General features: G+C 39.1%; 1 protein-coding gene across 1 annotated transcript in view; it reads left to right on the top strand.

The window, feature by feature from the left end:
* Positions 1–23,951, top strand: part of THSD4 (thrombospondin type 1 domain containing 4) — a 256,022-nt gene that overhangs the window by 44,191 nt on the left and 187,880 nt on the right. The window contains exons 5-6 of the mRNA XM_042824716.1: positions 378–807; positions 19,284–19,386. Coding sequence (XP_042680650.1) covers positions 378–807; positions 19,284–19,386 — 533 coding nt within the window. The remainder of the gene's footprint in view (positions 1–377; positions 808–19,283; positions 19,387–23,951) is intronic.

Here is a 23,951-nt window from a genome sequence, read left to right as displayed (position 1 = left end):
CAGTGGTCTTCTAATAATATTTTGATGTTCCTCACCCTGTTTCTATCTGTTGAGTAGCAGTTGAAGCAGAATCACAGGAGGCCTTCTAAATGTATGCAAATGTTTAATGATCTCTGCTATACTGAATTCAAAATCTCCCCTGTTGTTACCCAGGTTCACAGCAGGGATTCCCTGCTGTTATGTATCCCAAGCTCTTCAAGAACATGGTTATGAATTTTAGAAGATTCTGAGAATTTCCATCTTCAAGGAGAGTTGAAAAGAACAACATTGTCCTTCCGCTATTGCTTTGCACTGAAAATTTAGACAAGTGGAAAATTATGAGTATCTAACAGCTTCACTTATGAATTAGTAACCATTCTTTCTCTCTCTGATTTTAGAAGCAGAAATAGAAATCCTATTGGTCCAGGAAAATATGGATATGGAAAAGTGCCATACATTTTACCTTTACAAACTGATACTGGTCAGCAGCCTCAGAAACTTCGAAGGCAGCGTCAGTCATCAAGGAACAACGTATTTCATCAGAGTCCAAGTCTCATGAATACTTACAGCCAGCCAGCCAGCCCTTCGCTCCAACATGGGAACCTTTATCAAGAAGAAAGTGGGCCTCAGGCTGGTCACCAGGTCCTGGGACCTTCTGTTTATCAGTCATCTTCATTTCCTGTATCTCAGAACTTGTTTCATAGCAGTGACTCAACTCTTCATGGGTCTGCATCACACCTGATGGTCCAGGGTCAGCCCCAGCCTCAAAGGGCTGCAGCTATTGTATGTGTTGGCACCTACAAGCAATATAAACTCTGCAACACAAACGTAAGTCTGTATTTCTTATATTTAATTTTTTAGACAACTGTTAGTTTCCCCTGGTATTCTAAATTTTCATGTAGTCAAGAAGTTAAGATGCGCATTGTTTTTTATGAATTTTATGAGTATTGTTAATTAACTTAATTTAAAAGTGTATTTTTGAATACTAAAAGTAGATGTGCAATATTGTAATTACCTGAAACCATTATAAGCAGTCGTTAAACCTACCAGTATAGGCAATTCCGAATTGATAGAGCAAGAAACTAAGTCACAGAAACACTGAATTTTTTTTCCATACAAATAATGGAGAAATGGGATTGGGATAGGCCATGTTATGCAGCATCTTACTTCTCAGGCCCATAAAATAAGGCTAAAATTCTGGGAGTGCTATTCCTGCTCTAAGTAGCATTGGAGCCAGCTACCAGTAGCCTTTATCACACCAGTATCTTTTTACGGTACTGCGTCAGCATCCAAGCTCCACATGCTCTGATTTTTGGCTTCCTAGCTTTCTGGAGAGAAAATCTGTTCTGTGTTAATTTTTAAATAAAACTTATTGTGTTATTACTTCATTCAAAAAATGTTCGGCTGGGTGTAGCTCTAAGCTCTGGGGCAATCTCCCATCGTGTGTGGGAGGCAAGTGAAGTTTTAGTATTTCTCCCCACAAGCAATTTCCATCATGAAAAAATGATGGAAAATGAAAAAATTCAGTTTCTGTCAATGTCTGAGCATTTCCAATGTATCTTTTCCTAATATCTGAGTCTTGCTGGGGCTACTATTCTAACATAGCGTCAGAGAATTCAACAAGCCCCTGCTGGGTATTAGAAGCAGGGCATTCAAGAGTGGTCTCAGTCGCTAACTCAGGAGCCTACAAGAGGGAACGTGTGGTTCTTCTGCCTGCTAGAAATCCTGCCTGCAGAGCAGAGATGGTAGCAACAGAATATGATCAGGATAACAAAAGCATAACCTAAACAAGACAGGTGAATGTCTTTTTGGCTATGAGTGTAGTAATTTTTACATATTTTTTTATTTAAGAATAAAGTCTGCTAATTGAGTCTAGAGCATTTGATTGAAGAGAACTAATGGCAAGAAAGTCTGTGTGTTTTTCTGAAAGGGAAAGCATGGAAGGGTTGCTTTGAGCTTCTCAGTATAGTCCTCGTTACATATTGCTGCTTTGGAAAGTCTGCTTCTGTTTTTTGAAGGGAAGAAACAATAAACCTACATAGTGGCCATTAATTTGGTAAGTTGTCAGTGCTGAGTTTGCTCACATGCATTTAAGTGATATACAGATTTCTCAGTGGCCGGTGCCTGAATTCTGTTTTTACTAATAAACCTTTCATTATGGTTATATCCAACACTTAGACATTGCTTTGAAATACTCTAGGGATTCTTACTACCCTGTGATAAGCTTTTGCATGGGATTAGTGATTCTTTTTGATATATTGCATTTCCCTGTGTTTATTTTGCACATTACTGCATCAAGGCAAAAAGTTGGACAACATTCTGCCTGACCTAAAAAAGTAACAAAGGTTTCCAGGAGTGAGCCCTTTTCAGAAAGCAACAGGAGATAGGTAAAGAAATTAGAAATGAGGTGGAGGAAAGTACCAATCACAGCCTCAGTGATGAAGGAAGATTTGTTGAGAAATCTTGTTAAGAATGACGAGCAGGATGGAGAGAAGAGAAGAGGGCTGCAAGCTTTTGAATTAGAGATTGAAACATGCAGATCAGTGTGAGGAGTGGTCTGACCACTGCCTATTTTTTATTGGTAGTAGGGGAACATAAGTAAAAATATTTTCATGTTAACTCTGGAAACAGTTGTTTGAACAGAAGTCTTGAAAGAGGAAGAGAAGAAAATAAGCGAGCACACCGTTGCTTCATCATTGCCATGGTTGCATGTGTAAGTGCAATTATGAAGAAATCATTGTAAATATGTGTGAGATTTTTAGTAAGAAAGAGCAATTGAAGATGAAGTACCTCTTCCTGGGCAATGAAACAGTAGGCACAGTGATGTTCTTTGTTTAACAGAATTTCTGTTCCCTCTAAGAAGCTATAACTGCTGTTCAGGTTATTTTTCTCTGTAGATGTGGTAATTAATATGACTAGGAAAAAGAAATTGCTAAGAACGGTTTGTCTTATAAAGGCCAGGGTGAGGGCAAAACAAGGCTGATAGTGTTTCATTTTGTTTGCTTGTTCTTCCTGATTAAATGCTTCTGTACATGGACTTTAATTTAATTTATCAGCAGTGACATGTACCAGAGGCCCTGACAGCATGCAGAGAACAGTCTCCTTTTCTCTCTTTTTCAGCTCTTTTCCGGAACAAATCAAAAAAGAAAATCTCACTAATGGAGAGGAAAATATCCTGTTAACAGTTATCCTGGTGTTTAGCCACTCCTTCTACAGTCTCTCCTAAAGGCAGTTAATTAATAACGAATTAAGTCAATCTGCCTTGGTCCATTAGGTCATTTCCTCATTATTGTACGTTTATTGTTTTTTCATTAATAGTTAAACTCATTTTACATGACTGACAGTTTGATTCATAAGAGTTAAACTTAGAGATCTAGGGAGAACAGAGGAAGTGCTTCTATTTATTCAAGTGTTTAGGCAGGCCATTAAACCTATTCTCTCTCCTCAGCACCTTGCATATACACTTTGCCCATGCTCACCTCGGGGTGTACAGCTGCAGCAAACAAGCAGCAAGCATCTGTCCTTGGTGCACAAAACAGTAATGCCTGATCTTACTGAGAATATAAGCTATTTGTTAGGCACTGAACTTCTCCCAGCGTAGCCTCTGTACCTCCAAAATGAAGGAGTGATGAGTAAATCTTCGTTATTTCCTCCTGCATTAGAGGGAAGAGAATTATATGGGCGTGTGAGTGAAGTAGGGTTTGAATGCCAGCTTGTTTGTGGTGTTTGTCACCAGAACAAAGGAAACAACTCCAATGGAACATTTATTTACTAAACACTTCTTGTTACTGATTCTCTCAAACACTGCCAAGTCGCTGGCTCTTCACGAATGTCTGGATGTGTGTGAATGTATTTGGAAATTAACTTCATACTGAGGGCTGCCTGAGGAGTGAGTGCTCGCAAGGAAATTTTCAGAGTTCAGGATGTTCAAGCCTACTTGGATAGTATTAACAAAGTGACCCTTCAAAAAATCAATTTTATATAATTTCAAATAATTTTTGTAAGATGTACAATAAATGATAGCTAACTGATAAGCATTCACCCTTAATGTGATATCCTTAGGGGAAGTGCAGGGGGGAAGGCCCCGCTGACCATGACAGCTCCTTACCTCTGCTGTTCTGCACTTTCCACTGTCCAGATTGCACCAGTGCAGCTCAGTCTGCTGGCACTTGGTAACCATGACTGCTTAAATGCTCTGGTGACAAAACCTGTCAAACAAGATGGTGATTTGGCTGCAGTGCAGTAAGAAGTAGGGGAAAAACAGGCAGAGAAATTAAGGTACAACTTTCACCATGAAGAGCTACACAAAAATAGTGGTGTTGTGGTTGAAGAGCAGAGGTGAGGTAAGAGGTCCAGGACCAGTCCCTAGCTCTGCCATGGTGGGGTAAATACTTCCATTTAGTTCCTATAGCATATTAATGATGGTGATACTAATTTTGAGTTGTGTGAGTCATTCCATTTTTCCAGCAGAAGGCTTTTTAGGTGCAGAATCCTAATTTAATGGAAATCCAATGTTCTGCAGGAGCGAGTTGAGTCCGTTTAGAACATGCTCTGTCACTGAACCATGCAGGTGGGCACTGGCAGGCTCCCATGGCATCTGGGATCTTGGGCCATGCTGCCAGCTTGTTGGGATTCTGCGCAAGAGTGTTTTCTTAAGTTTTCCACTATATAGAAAGTGAAATATTTCCAACATTCCAATTTTTAACGGGTGTAAGTGGAAATGTTTAATATTGTATAGAACAGAAAATGTAATTCCCAGAAGGCCTTTTCACAAATGCTGCAAGGATGTAGTTGAGATGCTCAAATTCTGAGGTAATGACAAATAAAGGACTATTTATCTTTAAGATAACTTTTTTTTTTTAACCGGAAAAAAATTCCTGAAGAACTACTGCATAGTTTGTTTATTCTCTTTTTGAGATTTATATGGAGTAGGTGTTCGACATAAGTCGAAAAGCAGGGTTATGATGACTTATCTCTTCCTGAAGGAATTTTATATTGACATTATGTGAGGAATTTTTCCTTCGAATACTGTAGGATTGTATTTACTTTCGGTACACTGATATTCTGTGGTTGTATAGGAAAATTATTAAAAGCTCAGATGGGTTTATGTTGCTTTAGGTATAATATACTTCGTATTATATTTCAGCAGAACTTCATAAATATTAATTTAGAATGCATTATTACAGATACGGTCTTAACTTACCTGGCAGTGGCACAAAGATGTCACTCATAAAATGTCTCGCATAGCTCGATCAATTGCCCTTGTATTCAGCTGAGTCACACAGAGACATCTTTGATGGAGCTCTTAGACTGCAGTTGTTTCCCTTGCATCTCTGCAATGGAACTTTATGACACTTTAAGTGAAAAGACTGTGTTAGCACAAAACTGTGTATTATGACATTTTTATTAGAATTTAAATAACTTATGGGAAACCGGCTGCTTTAAATCGTGAGGGAAAATGTTGGCATAATTTCAGAAGCTTTCTCTGACAGTTTTATTCCACCAGTGTGCTCTCTACTCGAGGAAGTAACAGAACAAAAAGTCAGCTCCTTCATACAAAGTAATTATTGCTAGGTTAATGTTTTATTAATCCAGTAAAATGTTCATAACAAGGCAAAATCACGCAATTCAGAAATTATTTTTATGTCTGGAGTCTTCTGATTTTTTTTTTTTTAATTAAAAGTTAATTAAAAGGTAATCTGATCAATAAATGCAAGTTATCTTAAACTAACCTGTCATGCAGGGGTCCAAGAGTCATGCTCTAATGCCCTGTTGTGCAAAAACCTGTCATATCATGGGCTTAAAAAGCTAGGTATCATGTAAAAATGTTGTAATGTATATATTTGTACAGGCATAGCCTTTATTTTCCAGGCCAGGAAGAAGTGATCAGTGGGGTCTGTAATGCTGTCATGTAAACTGCCTGCTTCATATAGGAACAATGAGATTTTATCTTCATCCAAAGCCAGCTAAAGATACTAGTAGGATCACAGAATCACAGAATTGCAGGGGTTGGAAGGGACCTCCAGAGTTCATCGAGTCCAACCCCCTGCCAAAGCAGGTTCCCTACAGCAGGTCGCACAGGTCGGCATCCAGGCAGGTCTTGAACATCTCCAGAGAAGGAGACTCCAAACCTCCCTGGGCAGCCTGTTCCAGTGCTCCGTCACCTCACTGTAAAGAAGTTCTTGCGCACATTGGTGCAGAACTTCCTATGCTGCAGTTTCCAGCCGTTTCCCCTTGTCCTGTCTCCACTCACCACTGAAAACAGTCTGGCCTCGCCATTCTGCCCCCCACACCTTAGATATTTAAAGACCTGGATCAGGTCCCCTCTCAGTCTCCTTTTCTCAAGGCTGAACAGACCCAGTTCACTCAGCCTTTCCTCATAGCAGAGATGCTCCAGGCCCTCACCATCTTTGTGGCCCTCTGCTGGACTCTTTCCAAGAGATCCCTGTCTTTTTTGTACTGGGGAGCCCAGAACTGGACGCAGTGCTCCAGAAGATGTAATACCACCTACAATAGTTTAAATACCAAATCAGTAAAACAGAAATATCCCACTGAAAAGTCAAGAGTATGTGTCAGTCTGTGAGTGCTTTATCGTAAAGACACAGTAAGTAAATTATATGTTGAGTTTGCACATACAGTAATTGCACTTTTTATAAGACTAGAAAGGCCAGTGTTGCCCAAAGTAGTCAATTGCACAACTTAGTAGTGCTCGAAGCATTTTGTGACATGCTGTTCTAGTTTACTGAGTGGTACCACCCCCTTTCATCCATGTTTTCCACTCAAATGTTGTGAAACAGTAAGCGGAATTCACACTGTATATTTGGAAGATCTGTTCTGAGTGCTCATACTGATGGTGGTTAAGTTTACCCTGTAGAAAATAGTACTGCTTTTGAAGCAGTGGTCATGTATAACTTGGTATTAAATATCACGTAACTCAAACCATGATGAATATGGCTCAGGACTATGGCCTCAGTTCTATCCATGTAGAAATCCTTCTTCTAGTAAAAATTCCCAATCACTCCTTGTGATGTTCAACCTAAGCTTTCAATTTCCGTCTTGTTTCATGCTAGTGCTCCTAAATACCTTCAGGAATTCTTATGTCTGTTCTTGGTGTTAATAACCTGGAAGCCAATTTCCCTCTTCTAGCATAAGAGTGGGCCAATTCCAAAGACATTCAGCATCATTAATATGGAGTTTAACACAAGCACTGTGGGAGCTGAATTTTCCAGAGGCTCTGTAAGCTTCATACTATGTATTTTCTTGAGTTTTGCTGTTCAGACACACTGCTGAAGGTATGGTTAACAGCAGTACCTCAGGATTTTAGGACATGCTCTGAGAGAGTATCTCATTAGAGGAGATGCTCTGAGCTTGTTATTTTTTGTGAGGATTAGTATGAAGTTCTGAAGTTGTTAAATTAGTTGTTTGGTGAAATTAGAGAAGTCTGTGTACTGGTTGAAGTTGGATGATGAAGAATTCATGCCCAACGATTGATGAAGATTCAGACCCTCAATTATGCATGGTAATAATGCGATATAAAAATGTTAATAATTCTTTGTAGTGCCTTAAAACTGAAAACAAAATGCATATCATTTGGCTAAAACATTTGTTTCCAAACTTTTCAGCAACTTAGGAGTAGTAGGTCTGACTTAGTAATTGGAACCATCTGAGATGCTACCTTTTTTTGTTCTGCGAGCATACAGTGCATATGTCACAGAGGAAAGGAGAAGGAGAAGAAGATCCTCAGTGACTTAATCGGCTGTTGATAGCAGCATCAGCACTTGAAATATTATGGAGTGATTCGGAAACTTCGTTTTGATGCTTTCTGAACGGAAGCAATTGTTTTCCTTCTGTGTAAAACGTGACTGTGGAACATTGAGATGCATTACCTTGTTCAAACCTCTGTGCCAGGTTTTCAAGAGGAAACTAATCAGTGAAAATTGGGAGTTCAGAATTTCAACCATCTAAAGTCAGCTGCTTGCATTCCTGACATAACTGCAGATTTGTTTAACAAAGTACTGTAAATTTGAGTAGTCATTTATCAATATAGACAAGCGCTGTGGGAGATATTCTACGGCATTCCAGCTTGTCTTTGCTTCTTTTTGTCAAGTGATATTGACAAAAGTTTTTTAGATCCTGGAGTGTAATTACTCAGTATTCTTATGATTCAAAAGAGAAATTTGCTTTTTTATTCATTTGTTAGTTTAATTGCTTACAGTTTTTAGAAGTAGGGGATGCTGCAGATGACTGGAAACACTGTTAAAGGGAAATCCCTTGAATTTATTTTTAATAAATATTTTTAATAAATATGTATTCTTTGAAAGATTGCCATTATAGGCATTTGTTACTAATGCCCTATAATTAGAGGCATAGAAAAGACCTCTTGTCAGATGTCAGTATCTGTCTTAGTACATGAAGAGAGTGCTTTTTTCCTGGTATTAGTTCAGGACTACTGATAGTAGTGAACTGTGTGTTTTCAAGGTAGCATGAATTCCATAATGGCAGGAATTTATTGAGAAATTAGCTGCCACTCCCAGCCTCTTTTTGTACTGACAAAGGTGAGTAGAGGGAAACGTAAGTATAGGAGAAGCTGCCAAAATTAAGCCAAGTTGCTTAAGGAGAAAGTGGTCTGTCAGAAGTGCTGTTGCTGGAGTTTTTAGGCTTTTTGTTTGCTTTTTTAATTTAAAATTTTAAAATTATTTTTAACCAAGGCTCTAAGCCTGCAAACAAAAAATGGTCAAAACTCATGTAAAACTGAGGAAAGAAATGCAAGATTACATGAGCAGGACTGTGTTTTCTTTCCTAAAGGAACAGTCGTGTCAGAGGATCTCTCAGAAGTGCTGAAAATGGAGCAACAGTTAAAAAAAAAAAAAAAAAAATCAGCTGAAGTGGTAGTGATAAATAAGTAAATAGTGTCAGGCTGCAATGGTCTGTGTCTGTTTAGCTTGCACTTCATTGAGTCTGCTGTGTATTTGTCCAGAAATAACACCTTTCAGGGCATCATTTTGTAGATGTAGAAACATGCAAGCTCAATTAATAAAGCAGTTTCCTTCGAGTGATATGTTGATAAGACTTTTTATCTTTCAATTCTTGACTCGTAGTTGTGGAGAAGCCAATCCCCTGTTTTTTATAGCCATCACTGCAGTGTTAGTGAGGCGCTGGGTGATCTGTAGGGGGTAGAAGTCAGGGAAAGATCCCATGCCTCTTCCTGAAAACTGTCTTCTGTTTTTAATTTCAGTGTTAAGTAAATTCCATGCCAAGCAATGTACTGTTTTCTCTGTTTCTGGTTGCATTATCAGTTGCAGATAGCAAACCTGCTCCCTATCTTGACTGCCCATTTAAGACCACTCCGAGTCACTTTTTGGTGGCAGTTTCTTATGATGATGCATAGTTTACTTCTTGGGTAGCAGAGTGCTGCTAAAGGATGCTGAGTGTGACGCAGTCAAACTGGCCCAGGTTCAGGGCTTTTAGGACTGGAGTTTTGTGAGCAATCATAAAGGAGCTCTTGTGTGTTAGGAAAATTACTGAATTATTTACTCTTTTATTTTACCCCAGGTTCTCTGCATAGATCTGCAGCTCAGTTATTAGTGATACACTACTTAATGTAATTATTATCCAGCTTTTGGCTTCCTGCCTTAGAAATGTTCATTGCAGAAAAAAATGGCTTCTCTGAGGGCCATTAATTGAAATTGTTACCACAGTGTTTGATTTAACATTCACAAACCTGCTGTGTGATTGCAAGATCTAATCTTTGTTGCAAGAAAGGGAGCTAAGGTAAGAAGAATAATGAGATAGAGAAAAAATAGTAAATTATTTAATGCTCTGTGTTGAGTAATTGGGATTTTTTCCATGTTAGGTATTGTACTTGACGATACTCAAAGCAAAATTTGCATTGACCGAAACTGCAATTATGATTTGGCAACTCATCTGCAAATGAGATCCAGAGGTTTTCAGTCAGACACCAAAAATGGAAACTAAGTAGTTTTTTGAACTGGAAGGATTGGGCTAAACTGTACCGTAGGTGAACTTTTTCTCCTGTAGTAGTAGAGTCCCTAGAAACTGCAGACCATCTTCTGTGTTCTTCAGTGGATACATCTGCCATATGCCTACTGCCTTCTACTGTGGATGAGGCAGAGATCATGTAGTCACTCTTCTACCTAAACATTCCCAATTCATCCCCAGAATTAATCCCTCCTGCACACTGAATGAGTCATAGGTCACTGGGGGAAAAATAGTACGCGATTATACATATGAGGCACGAAGAGCCAAAACAGATTGTAACTGCATGGACAATCTCGTGTCTTCCAAGTGGAGACTAAGCATTTTCTTAACATCTTGCAGCATACTGCATGAAGCTTTGTAGTTTCAAAACAAAAAGGAGCAAACCTTCAGAACCAGAATCCTACCGTGTGATAGGTCAGCATTTGCATCCCTCATCAGCCTGTTGCAATTGAGCCATGGGCTGTTCAAGCCCTACTAGTTCTGCAGGGCAATGGAAATACTTGTTCATGTGTTGTTTTTTTCCCACCACAGGTGTTTCAGCTATTCTTCCAAATATAGTCTGTGTCTGCTTTTTGCCTTCTAGCAGAAGCAGTCCCATTGTATTTTCTTGATTAGTCATGCTTTTCCAGCTCTTTTCCCTCTTTTGCCTCCAGTTCTACCTCCTTTTACTTAGGCTCCTTCTCTTTTCTCCAGTTCCCTCTGGTTTTACTGTCTTCTTCACAAGACCCTCTGGCCAAATTGTGCATTCTAGGTACAGATGCTTGTATTGGGCTTCCTCTGCATTGCCCATAGTGCATGCAGCAGAATCAAGGTCAGCACCGAGAGAAGAGAGGCATGTCTCTCCTTTTTAGTGCCTGCCCCATTGCAGACCTCAGCAGCACATACCAATGATTGCTGGAAAGCTACTTGGCCTCTTTGAGTCTCAGCTTTGGAACATGCCTCTTGTAAATGAATTGTTCCAGTACTGGAGTTGCAAAACTCTAGCAAGCTTTTAGTGAGCATGTGCAAAGTAGGATTATCAGTATTTTTTCAAAAGCTTATGTCTGGCTATATTTGGATAGATTTCCATATAAAAGATGAAAGATGCATTCTTGACAAAAAACACTTTCCTGGCTGACTTAATTTTACTCATTAAAGGGAGACAGACAGTTACATTTTGGAGAAAAAAAAAAAAGAGTATTTGAAGCATGGGAAAAGAATAGAGCACTTCTCTGCTCTTGTTTTTCTTCAGACTCGTTTTTTGGAAGAAGTACTTCAGTCAAAAAACAAGATTAAGGCAGATACCAGCAGTGGAAAACTGTAGCCTGGACTGTTAAAGTTCAGTGAACTCGTAAGTAAACAGGCAGTGCTACCAACTGTAGCTATACCAAAGCTTTTAAGACATGCTAAACGTATCTGCCAGTTAATTTAAACTGGTTTAGTTTAAGTGTCAGATAGCTTAGGATGTTTGTGGTTGTGATTTTTTTGGTGGAAACTTCAATTCTAAAATGAGAATAATGCTGCACTTGCTGTGGCTGTGGCTGAGAGGTAGCAGGAGCAGAGTGTAAATTACATTTATGGTGCCTGCAACTTTGTGTTGTTGCAGCAAATGCTCCCCAGTGCAAGTCGTACTTCACACAAACAAAACAAAATGAATTCTCTCAATAGGTTTATCAGAATTCACCCTGGATGTCACTCATGTACATTTGTGCCTCATACTAACCTGCATAGACATTTATGTTCCCTGATTGTCATGTAAAATGGAAGACTATGGATAAGAACAGAGATTATTTGCTGTAATTAGATTCTTTAATTAAGATGCGGAGTATTATGGCAATACAAATCAAAAACTTTCTTACACTTTCAGTCCTTCTGCTGAATCAATCCAGTTACTCCCTCTTCCCACACAGAGGCCAAACGTTTAAATGAAATGCATAAAATTAAATTTACCTTTAAATGATCAGGATTTCAGACAGAAAAAACTGGTAGGAGATTATTTCTACATACTGGCAATGCTGGTAGAATAAAAGAATAAAGTAATGGGGGCTTTTAGGCTACATCTCGGAAAGATAGTCTTCTCAAGAGAAATGTTTGTTTGTTTGTTTGTTTTTTAAATGAAGTAAAATTTTGATGAAAACTATAGTATGTGTTTTATTCATTTGGTATGATTTTCTACGAATTACTTGAAATAAAAATATATAACTGCTCTCTTTTAAGTGTTGGTTACACTAGGGTTGGCCAAGGGTCTTTCAAAGCTGATGCTCACAGTGTCTTTCAAAAATTGTTTTGGAGTGATAGATTTTTCTAGTATAAATAATAAAAATTCATTTAGGACAGTTCTGTTTGTTTATAGGTTCTATCATTATTATTTATTACAATAAAATAGCTACATTAATGTGCAAACCTCACATTTTCCTAGGACCCTGGAAGTGGTCAAGGAATGTTTAGACCTTGTGTTGAAGGACGTGGTTTAGTGAGAACTGTTGGTGATAGGTGAATGGTTGGACTGGATGATCTTGTAGGTCTTTTCCAACCGTGGTGCTTCTGTGATTCTATGAGTACAAAACATGCTGTTTCTATGATGTTTTTGAACAACAAAGACATAAGACACTGGATTAGCAGCAAGACTGAAAGCTTTCCATGCTAAGCCATTCTTTAGACTTGGAGCCAAATTTTGTCAAATGGAAATAAGTTTTAATTGACTTCCCATTAAATGAGGCAATAATGTGAAATTAAATTATCTTGAGCATTATGTAGTGTCTCTATAAATAGATATTTGAATGCAAGTATACTTGTTGTCATGGTTTCTTAATGCAGCACATTTATGTAGAGAAAATGATATCACTGTTGTACAGCTGTTGTACAAAGTAGTTAAAATTTCTTTGCAGATGCCAAGTATTTTTAATGCTTGATTAGGATTAGGTAAAGAACATCGTCTGTGCACTCCAATCTCAGTGCTGAAGTACTTCATTCGGGGAACTAGGCAATAAAATAAATTTGGGACAGTAAAATGGTAACTGAACTTTGGAAAAACTGGCTTTGGAAGGAGTGAATAGTCATCTGGTTTTGTGCTGGATCAAAAAAAGGACTAGGAACTGGCAGCTGGCTAGGTCATTGGCAGGTGTGAGTTCACATTGTGCTGGCTTTCATGGCGTGCTTGTGTATTGCTTTACACCAGATGATATTCTTTCTGTTTCAGCATGATCTGTTCTCAGTACTTGTTTTCCATTTTCTAATTGTTAAACTTAGATACTGTAGAATCCATTTATTGTCATTATTATTTGGAAGAACATTTGTAACATTACAAGAATAATCAGAAATTGATGATTTTCTTGACACATCTTTGATGCTACTGAGGAACTCTACTGTTAATGCTCGTCCTATAGCCATTTGGTGAGTCTTCCTAAGCTTAATAGTGCCACACATTTCCATTCGGACATGTTAGACCAGTGTGGATGCTGTGTGTAAGATGGATGAGTGGCTAAAATTTAATTTAAAGCTAAAGCTGGACTTGAATCTTTTGCAAATTGTTGAAAATCTTAAAATAAGTTTTTTTGTTTTTTTTTTTTTCAGTCTAATTTAATAGGTTTATCAGAATTCAGAAAAGGCCACAAACGTGTAAAGTTGGAAAGAGATTCTTATTTTTGTATGGTTGATCTTTCTTCTTTTTTATTAGACACACTGTTTGAAGCTGTAAATTACTGAAGAAGGGATGAAAGGCCAATCACTAGCAGATACACTCGCAGTGTTATGCGTTAATGCAGTATTTGACTGGTACATTGCAAATTTAATCAAGGTTTTGCTCAGGTGACCCTTCAAAGGCTCTTCTAGGTTAAGTCAGAACACCTTGTGTTGTGCGAAGTGAAATCAGTTGTGGAAAAAAGGTTTCTGTGTTCCAGTGGGGCTACTGAAAATGCCAGTGGTGTTTCAATTGTAACATGACCATTAGCCTGATAGTTTTCAGACATCCAGCTGTGACATTCTGTTTTATTTCAGCATGAAATGGGGCAAATAGTGTGCTGGAATTGACAGAAGGTGAAAGAAATGGAGGAAAAATGAGGTAGCAACAAAGTGATAGTGAAGGAATTACTTTGGAAGTACAAATATAGACATAAAGTATAAACGTATTAGGAAGGCAAAATGAGAGCTTTTGGAAGTATAAGCAAAGCAAATGGTTAAACTTTCTAAGGCTGTGTGAACATCCAGGTGATATATATGTTTGGAACTAGAAGAGATGACTCGGTAGTCAAATATGTAGTCTGTATATAGCAATATTTTTATAAATGAAAACAAAATCTTTCAAAATAGAATTAATTTGACTTCAGTATAAAGCAAGGTATTGCAGCATTGGAATACTTGGGTAGAAAGACACCTGGTGGATTAATAACATGAGATGATGCCAGAGAAACTGTAGATATTTTGACGGTGTTTGACTTTGGTGGATTAGCCCACTGCAGCTGAAGAGAGATCACTTAGATTTTGAAGAGGCTTTTGCTACAGTGCTGTGTTGACATGTAAGCAGGTGGAAGATGACCCCACAGCCAGAAGTGTTGGGGACCATCAGTTTAACAGCATGACCTGCAAGAGAGAGCTGCAGCCTGACTGGGACTCTTGCTGTTAGATTTTTCTAGAGAGTTAATTGAAATATTATAGTCAACTTTGGTTACGTTACTGGTCCAACAAAACTTTATTGAACTGTGGATGTGAAATTGAAACAAACCTTTAGGGAGTGGGATTACTGGGGCAGGGATCAGGGAGTCAGCGAAGTCAGCTGCCTTCCACTACAGACATGCAGTGTTCCTTGGTTTTTTTTAATATGGGGAGGGAATGCCACGGTGACTGGGGAAGGTTCTGTTTTTCCTGGATCTGGTATACTTCTAGCAGGAAAAAAAACACTTTTCCTGGCTGTTAATTTCTCCTGAGAAGCCAAAGAAGGAATGCCATTTGTTGAGGTCAGCTGGTAGATAGTCTCAGATGCACTGTGCAGTAGATGCTACTTGTATGTATTGGGCACACTGAAACAGCAGGAATTTCAGAAGTCAGTATCACAAATCTGTGTGGAGATGTTTCAAATGATACTGTCTTGTTTGATTAATAATTTGTTTGATTAATCAGTTTTCCCATCTCTTACTTAGGAGACAAAATTGGATTATTATTATTTTGTTATCTTTTCTGCCCATGACAGGCAGGCCCCTGAAAGCACTGAGAGAAAAATGTTACTGTAGCAATTGCTCCCTTAGACTTTGTTTTAAAGATTCTCTCTGGTTAGCAAGAAGTTAATAGTTTATGGTGATCCCCAAAACTAAGCATAATTTCCACTGCAGCAGACGTGTAGGAGCAAATGCAGTGCTTGATGCAGTGCCAGGATTGAAGCATTATAGGTGCTGATTCTTCCTAAACTTGTCCAGATACTGCTGCATTCACAGATGTTAATTTTCATTGCGTGTAAAACCAGACTTTTATAGTGTACTGTCTGCAGTCATGGACTGCAACTAGATCTGGCCAGCACTATTTTTATTGAAATGCTGTTCTTCACATAAATTTAAAAATTTTACATTTTTAAGTTTCTTGCCTGTTTTTGATTTTACAAACATTAATTCCATCTTAAGAAGAAAAAAATCATCAGGTATTTTGTGCCAAAGATATCTAGACATACTTAGTATACCTTATTTATTGTTTTTATTGGCAGGCAGTTGCATTCATGTTCTGTTATAATTTTTAAGAATTAGAACTTTTGGGGGGAAGAAAAACAGTCTCCAGTTGTTTAAATGAACCTATTGCTGCCTTTCAGTGTTTCAGAAACAAGTATTTGAAGTGTTTTCCTTTGAAAGTGTGTTTATCCTTTGGAATGGAAAAGGATTAATAAGATCAGCTAGAACTACTGCAGGAGGACAAAACTGAGTGTAACTAGGTTACTTAGACTTAATTTAATATATAGTAATATACACATAGAAAATATTAATTACGAATTACGCTTAGGCCTGGAGAACCCAGAAGGACTGTGGGCTTTGGAAAATGAGTTGGCCACTCACTGTAGGCTGTAGAAATGCAACAGTGCCAAAAATGTTAGTCTGTGTCTTAATTGCCTTTAAAGGTGGCTTTGGTATCAGAATGACCCTTCTATTCTTTTCGAACATGCAATATCTCAGTGCAGCCCCGAAGCAATTTGCTAATGGCAGGCATGATGCCAGTGTGAGCACACATCAGCTGGCAGAGCAACAGTTTTCTGATATATTGCTGATACTTTGTTAATTCGGGGAAGCATCAAAGATTTGTCGAAAACTTGTGTTTTTCGAATGTTTTCCCAAGTAGGGTAGGCTAGTTTCTTTGCTTTAAGACTGAGTTTTACTAGCAGCTAATTTAAAGAAAACTGATGCTTCCTGGCAAACAGAAGTACTGTGTGTTGCTGTCCCCTGGAGTACTTTCATGCCTGTGTATCTCAGATGATAATGAGGCATAGATACGTGTAACTCCTTCAGAGCATTTCAAGAAGTTTGGCTTAAAGTTTCCAAACAGAAAGGAGTAATTCTAAAATATTCTACCCTAAACACTCCCTGCTCCTTTGGCACAGTGCTGTGCTGCTGCTGTTACAATTTCATGATCTGAAAGTACAAGGAAAGTTGGCTGAGACATTGAAGTAGTCACAACAGAACGTGGTTGTGGAAGGTCTGAGAGCCTCCTGTGATGTGTGAAAATGCCTGGCATTTTGGTAGCACTTAGCTGAAGGCAAATACCTGATTTACAGCATTGTTACTTTTTTGTTTTTTTTTCCCCTACCTGTTAAAATATCATAGAACCATTTGAGTTGGAAGGGACCCTTAAAGGCCGTCTAGTCCACTGCCATGGCATTAACAGAGACATCTAGGGCTTGATCCAGGTGCTCAGAACCTGCTCCAGCCTGATCTCGAATGGATAGGGCATTCACCACTTCTCTGGCCAACTTGTTCCAGTGCCTCACCACTCTTACTGTAAGAAAAACTTCTTCCTTACATCGAATCTAAGTCTCTCCTCTTTTAGTTTGAAACCATTTCCCCTTGTCCTGTCACAACAGACCCCACTAAACGGTCTGTCCCTTTCTTTTTCATAGCCCTCCTTCAGATACTGAAAGGCCGCTGTCAGGTCTCCCTGGAGCCTTCTCTTAGTAGCAGGGATGTTACAGAGTTAGACTTTTCTTCATCTGGCTTAGGCTTGATCCATGCAGTGTGTTTGGTGTTCTAGTCAGTCCTTTGTCCTGCTTTAAAGCAATGGGGCCTCTGTCCTGTGGGCAACTTTTCAGTAAGTTTAAAAGCAGAAACTGCAGCTATAGAAAAATGATCTTAGAGGAGAGGAGGGGAGCACTGTTTTTTGGCAACTGCAATGAATATTTTGATCTTTTTTATTCTTACATTGTCTGCAGTTGGTATGAACGGGGTGCACAGGAAATGGTTTATGAGCCAGAAATACTGGTACACAAGAGCATGAGCTCAAGGCTCAGAAAGGGAGAAACAAGAAACAACAAAACTTTGCAACAGATTATCAGAACACATGAGCGAAAAAAAAAAAAAGGGAAATGTGTACCAAAAAGAAACCCTTCAGGCTGCTTTCTTTGCTGGTGCAAACTGACTTTGTTCTGTTCTAATTTAATGTAAGGACCTTAATTTATGCCAGCTCAGGTTCTCGTCCTCTTTTAGGACACGTGATATGATTGGTTTTCAGAAAAAATGTAAGATTCTAAGTCTTGATGTTTGTTTATTGTGATTGAATTAATCTTGTGGCATTGCTGTGTCACAAATGTCTTATTCCAGATATATTGCTTTGATTTCTGTATTATGCGGTAGAAACAAACTGTTGGTCCCATCCTTTCAAAGTCTGATTTTCAGTGAAACTTTTTAAAGTTTGCTTGTTTTTTTTGAAGGCTTGTTGAGGATAACTGTATTTGCATGTAGTTGGAGACCTTAGAAGGGTGGATGAACTAAGCACAGATGGCTGTTTGGCCAGAAGCAGTGTTTATTCCTGAAGACTTAATATAGTGATTCTACTAGAAGATAAAGCAGTCAGTGAAACTCCCCACAGCCATGACTTCGGTTCAGTTTATAGCCCACTTGAAAAGTCTTGGCTTTGCTCTCACTGATCCAACAACAAATGTCTTCAGATATGGGTGGTGGATACAAAACCAGAACTCCTCTGGGGAGAACTTCCTCTGGGACCTCTTTGTGTTGGCTTGCACTGCAAAGGTGTCCCATCTGTCCCCCATAACAGACCTAAGAGATCTGATCTGCTTTATTACTGATTCTTTTCTTATCTATTTTGCTTTTTAAAGTAGTGTATCTAGTTTTCCATTGCATTTTGTGTCCTATAGAAAATATTATTCTGCTGCTCTGTTCTATTTCTTCCTATGATTTCTGTTGCTTGTGAGTTATGTTTTTAATAGGCACCTGGATCATCTAATGTTTACCTGTAAAAATGCACGTGACCAAAGTTTGCCTTTTTCTCCAAGCACAGAACTTCTCTAAGTAAACCCTTGTTTTCTAGAGATCTTGCTCCCCTTTGTGTGCCCACACACCAAGCAGTCATTTGCTGTAACTGCTATACTTCGAGGACAAAAGCATAACAAAATAATTAAGTATTTAACTTATATTTACTTTTGGAATTTGTTTCAGATCTGAACAAGGTTTTTCTGCCAAGGCTTGCATTGCAGGTGACCTAATAAAAGTTGTTTCTTATGTCTTCAGCTTGCCCTGCCTCGCTGTGTGCACATGTGTGCTTACACAAAACGTTCTCGTTGCTCCAAGCATTGTGGAGCTAGCGTTTGAAGGCACAAGTTAAAATACAGAGGAAGGCAGTGGTTGTCATAGTAGCACATGGAAATAGTAATAATTTTTTAAAAACTAGTAATACTGTTTTGGAACATAGGATGAGAATAAGAAAGTGGCGTGCCCAGCTTTTAGTAAGTTATGGAAGCATGTATGTTCAGTGCTCTGTGTTGAATCTGAGCCCAAAAATAAATAATGAGAAATGTGAAGCTGTCGTGGAAAGGAAATGATTCAGATCTAGTTTATTGAATTCATCTTGAAGTATTGTTTTTATTGAGTGGAATGACAACTCAATGAAGAATTTGATTGTTTTGCAGAATTGTTACTCCTTTAGCCCCATAACATTAACATTTTTTTTTCTTACAAGCACTTAGAAGCACAGTGTTGCTATCTGTTTTAAAGAAAAGGAGTCTGCTGATGTTAATATGGATTAGAATTTGACAAAGCCTTCACTGACCTTCTGAAGTGAACAAATAAGAAAGCAATAATAATATTGCTCTTGATTATAATGCAGCTGTGTTCTCTATTTAACAGACGTGTCCTGAAAGCAGTAGAAGTATTAGAGAAGTGCAGTGTGCATCATACAATAACAAGCCATTTATGGGACGATTTTATGAATGGGAACCTTTTGCAGAAGGTAAGGGAAGCCAACGTGTTTTTGCTTTATTATGCAGACTGTGTTTTGGAAAAGCAGATGTGCTTTTAACCCAGTGGAAGCCATGAAGCTTTACTGCTTGAGTTTTGCTGATTCTGCTTTGTTCATCTTCTGGACAAGTAAATATCTCAGATTAATCTTTATTGTATTTTACAAGAATGAAACCGTGCCAGTTCTACTTTGACACAAGTACCTTTGCTTCTATATGATGTTGCAAGATTATTTCAGCTATGTTGCTATTACATGTCTTCTCTTTTAGGTACCTGCTTTTGATGATAAGGCTCAGTATAGGTCTGTTTCAGTAAATGGAGTTGAATTTTTTAATTCCAGCGTAGCATGTGATTTGTGATCCTGATCCATTCATTTCAGGAATCCGACTGGGTGATTTATACTTTCTAATGTTGTGTTTGACAGTTGGAGATGGTTACTGGGGGAGGAATACCTGTGCTGCAGGTTTTCCCAGTCTGTTAAACCAGTTGTCCTGAAACAGGTAGTGAAAACTCTCAGAGGTCTGTAACTCCTTCAGAGTCCTAATGGTTGAAGCCTCAGTGAGTTGGGGGTTGCAACCTTTCACTGGAAACATGTTTTGTGAAGTAACTACTTTGTTTTGTGTTTGTCTTCCTTTAAGCAAGAGCTGGGCCCTCCTCAGCTGAAGCTTACGAAGTAAACAGTTTGTCCTTCAAGTATGTCTCAACTCTGGATTCAGGGGAAACTAGTTTGCCTTTGTATATTTTTAAAGTAATGTTTTAGAAAGTTGTTTCTCACAGAACTGCAAGGATCAAAGAGGACTTACACGAAGAGAAATCTGTATGCATACTGGGCAATCTGTATGCATACTGGGCAGTAGCTATCTTTATTACTGTGATGCCATTCTGTTGCTTGGCATGAATCACTGTTGTGAGAGTACAGCAAGGGCACAGCTATCCACAGTGCCCCTTAACAGCAGGCTGTGTGTGCTGTGTACTGTGTGTTTTGTGCTGTGTCTTCTATCCAAACGGGGGCACAGAATTGCACCTTGAAATTTCAAAATACAGGGCATAGGCCTATCTACTTGTCCTTTTAATATTTGACAAGAACAAGGCAGATGGAAGAGAATTTACCTCAATTATTTGAAGTTTGTCTTGAATATCACTTCTATAATTGCTTTCTGTGCAAATAGCTACACATAATACAATTTTACACAATTAGCTAGAGATAATACATGATGTTGTGGCTTTTAATGCCTTACCATTAACATTCACAGGGATTTTAATTTACAAGAGACTTCATTACAAAGACATGTTTGTGTGCTATGATTTATCTTAATGTTGACACCCTATACTGTATTTCGTAAAACTGATACAGTGGCAAGTTTCCTCATTATGCATGTCTTTAATGTCAGTGATCTACTCAGTACTCTATGTTTGACTTGCTGTCAGCCTTAAACTTGGTATGCTAATTTGCTTTTCAAGCTCCAAAATGGAGGCAAAATAGGACAAGGTGTGGAAAATGAATGAGAAAATTTATTTTTTGATGGAGAGACTGCTCTTGCAGTGCTAGGTCTCTGTGTTTCTAATCCCTTTACTGTAATAGGTGAGGAAGGAAAAAAGGGTGAACAAGAATACTGCTGATCCTTGTTTGTTAATACACTGAGGTCACGTGTACCCCATAGAGCCTGATAGTAGGTTTCAAAATGGAGCAGTGAAAAGCACACCAATGTAGGGCTGAAGCAAGGCGAGTCATGTAGAAAACAGCACATACAGCTGTCACTGAATTGCTCCTGGGTTCCAAGTTGACCCTTACTGGGCTGCACTGTGTGAAGAGCTCTCTGAGCCAGGTTTTGGGGTTCTGTGCCATCTTCACTGCTCATGAGCAAAATGCCTATTTTGGAGGAATAACAAAGAGCCTTCCATCAGAGATGTGCTGAAGGGGGTATTGGAAGTATATTTCAGGGGACTCGCAGAGTGTTGCATGTATGTGAAGTTCCTTTTTTGTGTAACTAGAAATAGACGTTTCCACGTGCAGTGAGCATGCTAGCATTTTCTTTCTAGTTCACTTAAAAGAGCAACTATTGTTCGCAATTGATGTTACCTATCCTTACTGCAAAACGTGAGTCAGAGCAGATTCAAATAATTTAGTATCTGGATCTTAGTTGATCAAATAATGTTTTCTCTAGTGCAGTTGTGCCTCAGTCATGCTTTTCACTGTTGTGGGTGTATGGAAGAGTTGCAGTGCTACATCTTTACCTCAAATTATGAACATTCATTGTATGGTCTGCTTTTAATTGAAGTCTTGTAAAGCATTACAAAGTTGCCCTCAAAGGCAATTTTGGAGCTGTAAAACTTTGGCACTTTGTACCATGCATTTAGGCAGAAGAAAGGGCTCGGTATTCCAGCAAGTACAGAGCTGATGATGCCTTCTGCAGATGAAATGACTTCTGTTGTAGCATGGCATCAAAGATTTAGCCTTGATGAATCCCTTTTAAAATTGCTCTTAATGAGACGTAGCCAGTGCCGAGCCAGCTCAGCCCACCTCCATCTATTTGCTTCCTCCACAGTGGCGTTGACTCACTCTGCCCTGTGCCAGGAAAGATGACTCAGGAGATCTAAAACATACCGCAGTCAGTTTTTTTTCCCTCCCCTGCACATCTCAGCTTGCTCCTAGTATTTGTGTTGGATCAATAAGAGCAGCTAAACCATGATTTACAGTCCTATCTTGATGGCGAGTTCAGTATAATTATTATTATTTTTGAAAAATAACATTTTTATTTCTTCCTTGTTCAGATTGGTGCAGCTGCATTTCTAACCCGTTTTATCTGCTGCTGCTCCAACACAAACTTCTGTCTTTATTTTAAAAAGGCATATTAAAGAGACTGCAAACCTCATGAGTTTAGTGTAGTTAATGAAAGAAGAAAGTTTTGCATTGGAGAACCAAAACCACAGAACAACTTTAAGAGCAGAGTTTGAGAGGAAGATCTACTTGTGTCAAAAGGAAAACATCGTAGTGACATGATTGTAAAATGTATGCTGAAGTTTAGGTCTACAGAAGCAGTGAATGCTTGACTCACAGAAACACAGAATTTATAGAATTGCTAGAGTAGAAAGGGACCATAGAAGGTCATTTAGCCCAACTCCTCTGCAGTGAACAGGGACACCTACAGCTCCATCAGGTGCTCAGAGCCCAGTCCAGCCTGACCTTGAATGTCTCCAAGGACTGGGCATCCCCCACCTCTCTGGGCAACCTGTGCCAGTGCCTCACCACCTTATTGCAAAAAAACTTCTTCCTCACATCCAATCTAAATCTCTCTTTTAATTTGAAACCATTTCTCCTTGTCCTGTCACAACAGATCCTCCTAAAAAGTCTGTTCCCTTCTTTTTTATAGCCTCCCTTTTTATACTTAACTCTTCAAATTTGAACTTTTCAGTTAATTTTTTTTTCTCCACCATTAAAAATAAATTCTTAATCTAACGAGAAGTGTTCAGTATTTTGATAGATAAAACGTCTAATTCAAGGAGAAAAGCTATTGTTTCATTGTAAAGTAAAATTCAATGAAAATCTATTCACAAGACAGCTGTTCTTCTTAGTGAAGAGGTGACAAGATTTTTTTGGTCAGAAATCCTGTATAAGTTTAAAGAACAAATAAAGTCCTCTCCAAGAGGTCTGTCTGATACTTCATCTTCAAGAGGATACCTGGGTAGTGTCATGCTTCCAAAGTACGTTCTGATAATACAATATTTCAAATCAATGGCCACAGAAAATTCTGGTCAGCCATGGGCCCCCTTGCTTTGAATTCTATTTGTTGATGACAGCCAGGCTATCTGAGGTTTCTGTTGTGGTTAGGATGACAGCTGTGGCAGGTGCAGGCACAGCACTCACGCAGTGCTGCATTGCTCTGGTCTCCTGAGGCTGAGCCCTGTGGGAACCTGCAGCATTCTGGCCTGTGCTGCTCACTGGCTGTGGCATGCAGCAAGGGAAGCTGCTGGAGGGCAGCCTAGTGGTTGCAAGAAGACTTCCAAGTGCTGGAGGAGCTGTGATTTTGTCTCCGTTACGCCCAGGGATCTGTTGGAGTCACTGTCCTTGGAGGTATTCAAGAACCATGGAGATGTGGCACAGAGGGACGTGGTTAGTGGCAATATTGGTGGTAGGCGTATGGGTTGGACTAAATGACCTTAGAGCTCTTTTCTACCATTAATGATTCTGTGCAGCTGGAAAGTACTTAAAATGTGTTCTTCAAGGAATTGTGTTGGAACCTGGTGGACTCAAGCTAGCACAGGTAGAAACAGAATTGAAGATGTGGCCAGAGGATCTGCATAGTAAAGATTGTACAGATCTACATCATTCCACTGTGTAGCATTGGGATTTCTTTGCCTAGCATCCAGCTTGACAAGCTGCTAGGAACAGAGCCGTGCTCAGCTCTCCCAGGCTGCTTCAGCAGCACTGCTGGCAGGTAGGCCTGGGGCTGGCTGGGCTGTGCACACTGCTTGCAGAGGCCCCGCTCCCCATGGAGAGAGGTCAGGGCCGTGCAGCCAGCCAGAGCAGGTGGCCTTTGGCAGTAAGAGGGATCTGGA

This window comes from Centrocercus urophasianus, unplaced genomic scaffold, assembly GCF_019232065.1.
Source record: "Centrocercus urophasianus isolate 14NV4802_14NV808 unplaced genomic scaffold, USGS_Curo_1.0 seq_23, whole genome shotgun sequence".
Taxonomy (NCBI): domain Eukaryota; kingdom Metazoa; phylum Chordata; class Aves; order Galliformes; family Phasianidae; genus Centrocercus; species Centrocercus urophasianus.
The sequence above is the reverse complement of the archived record's forward strand: the minus strand, read 5'-3'. Positions and strand labels throughout refer to the sequence as shown.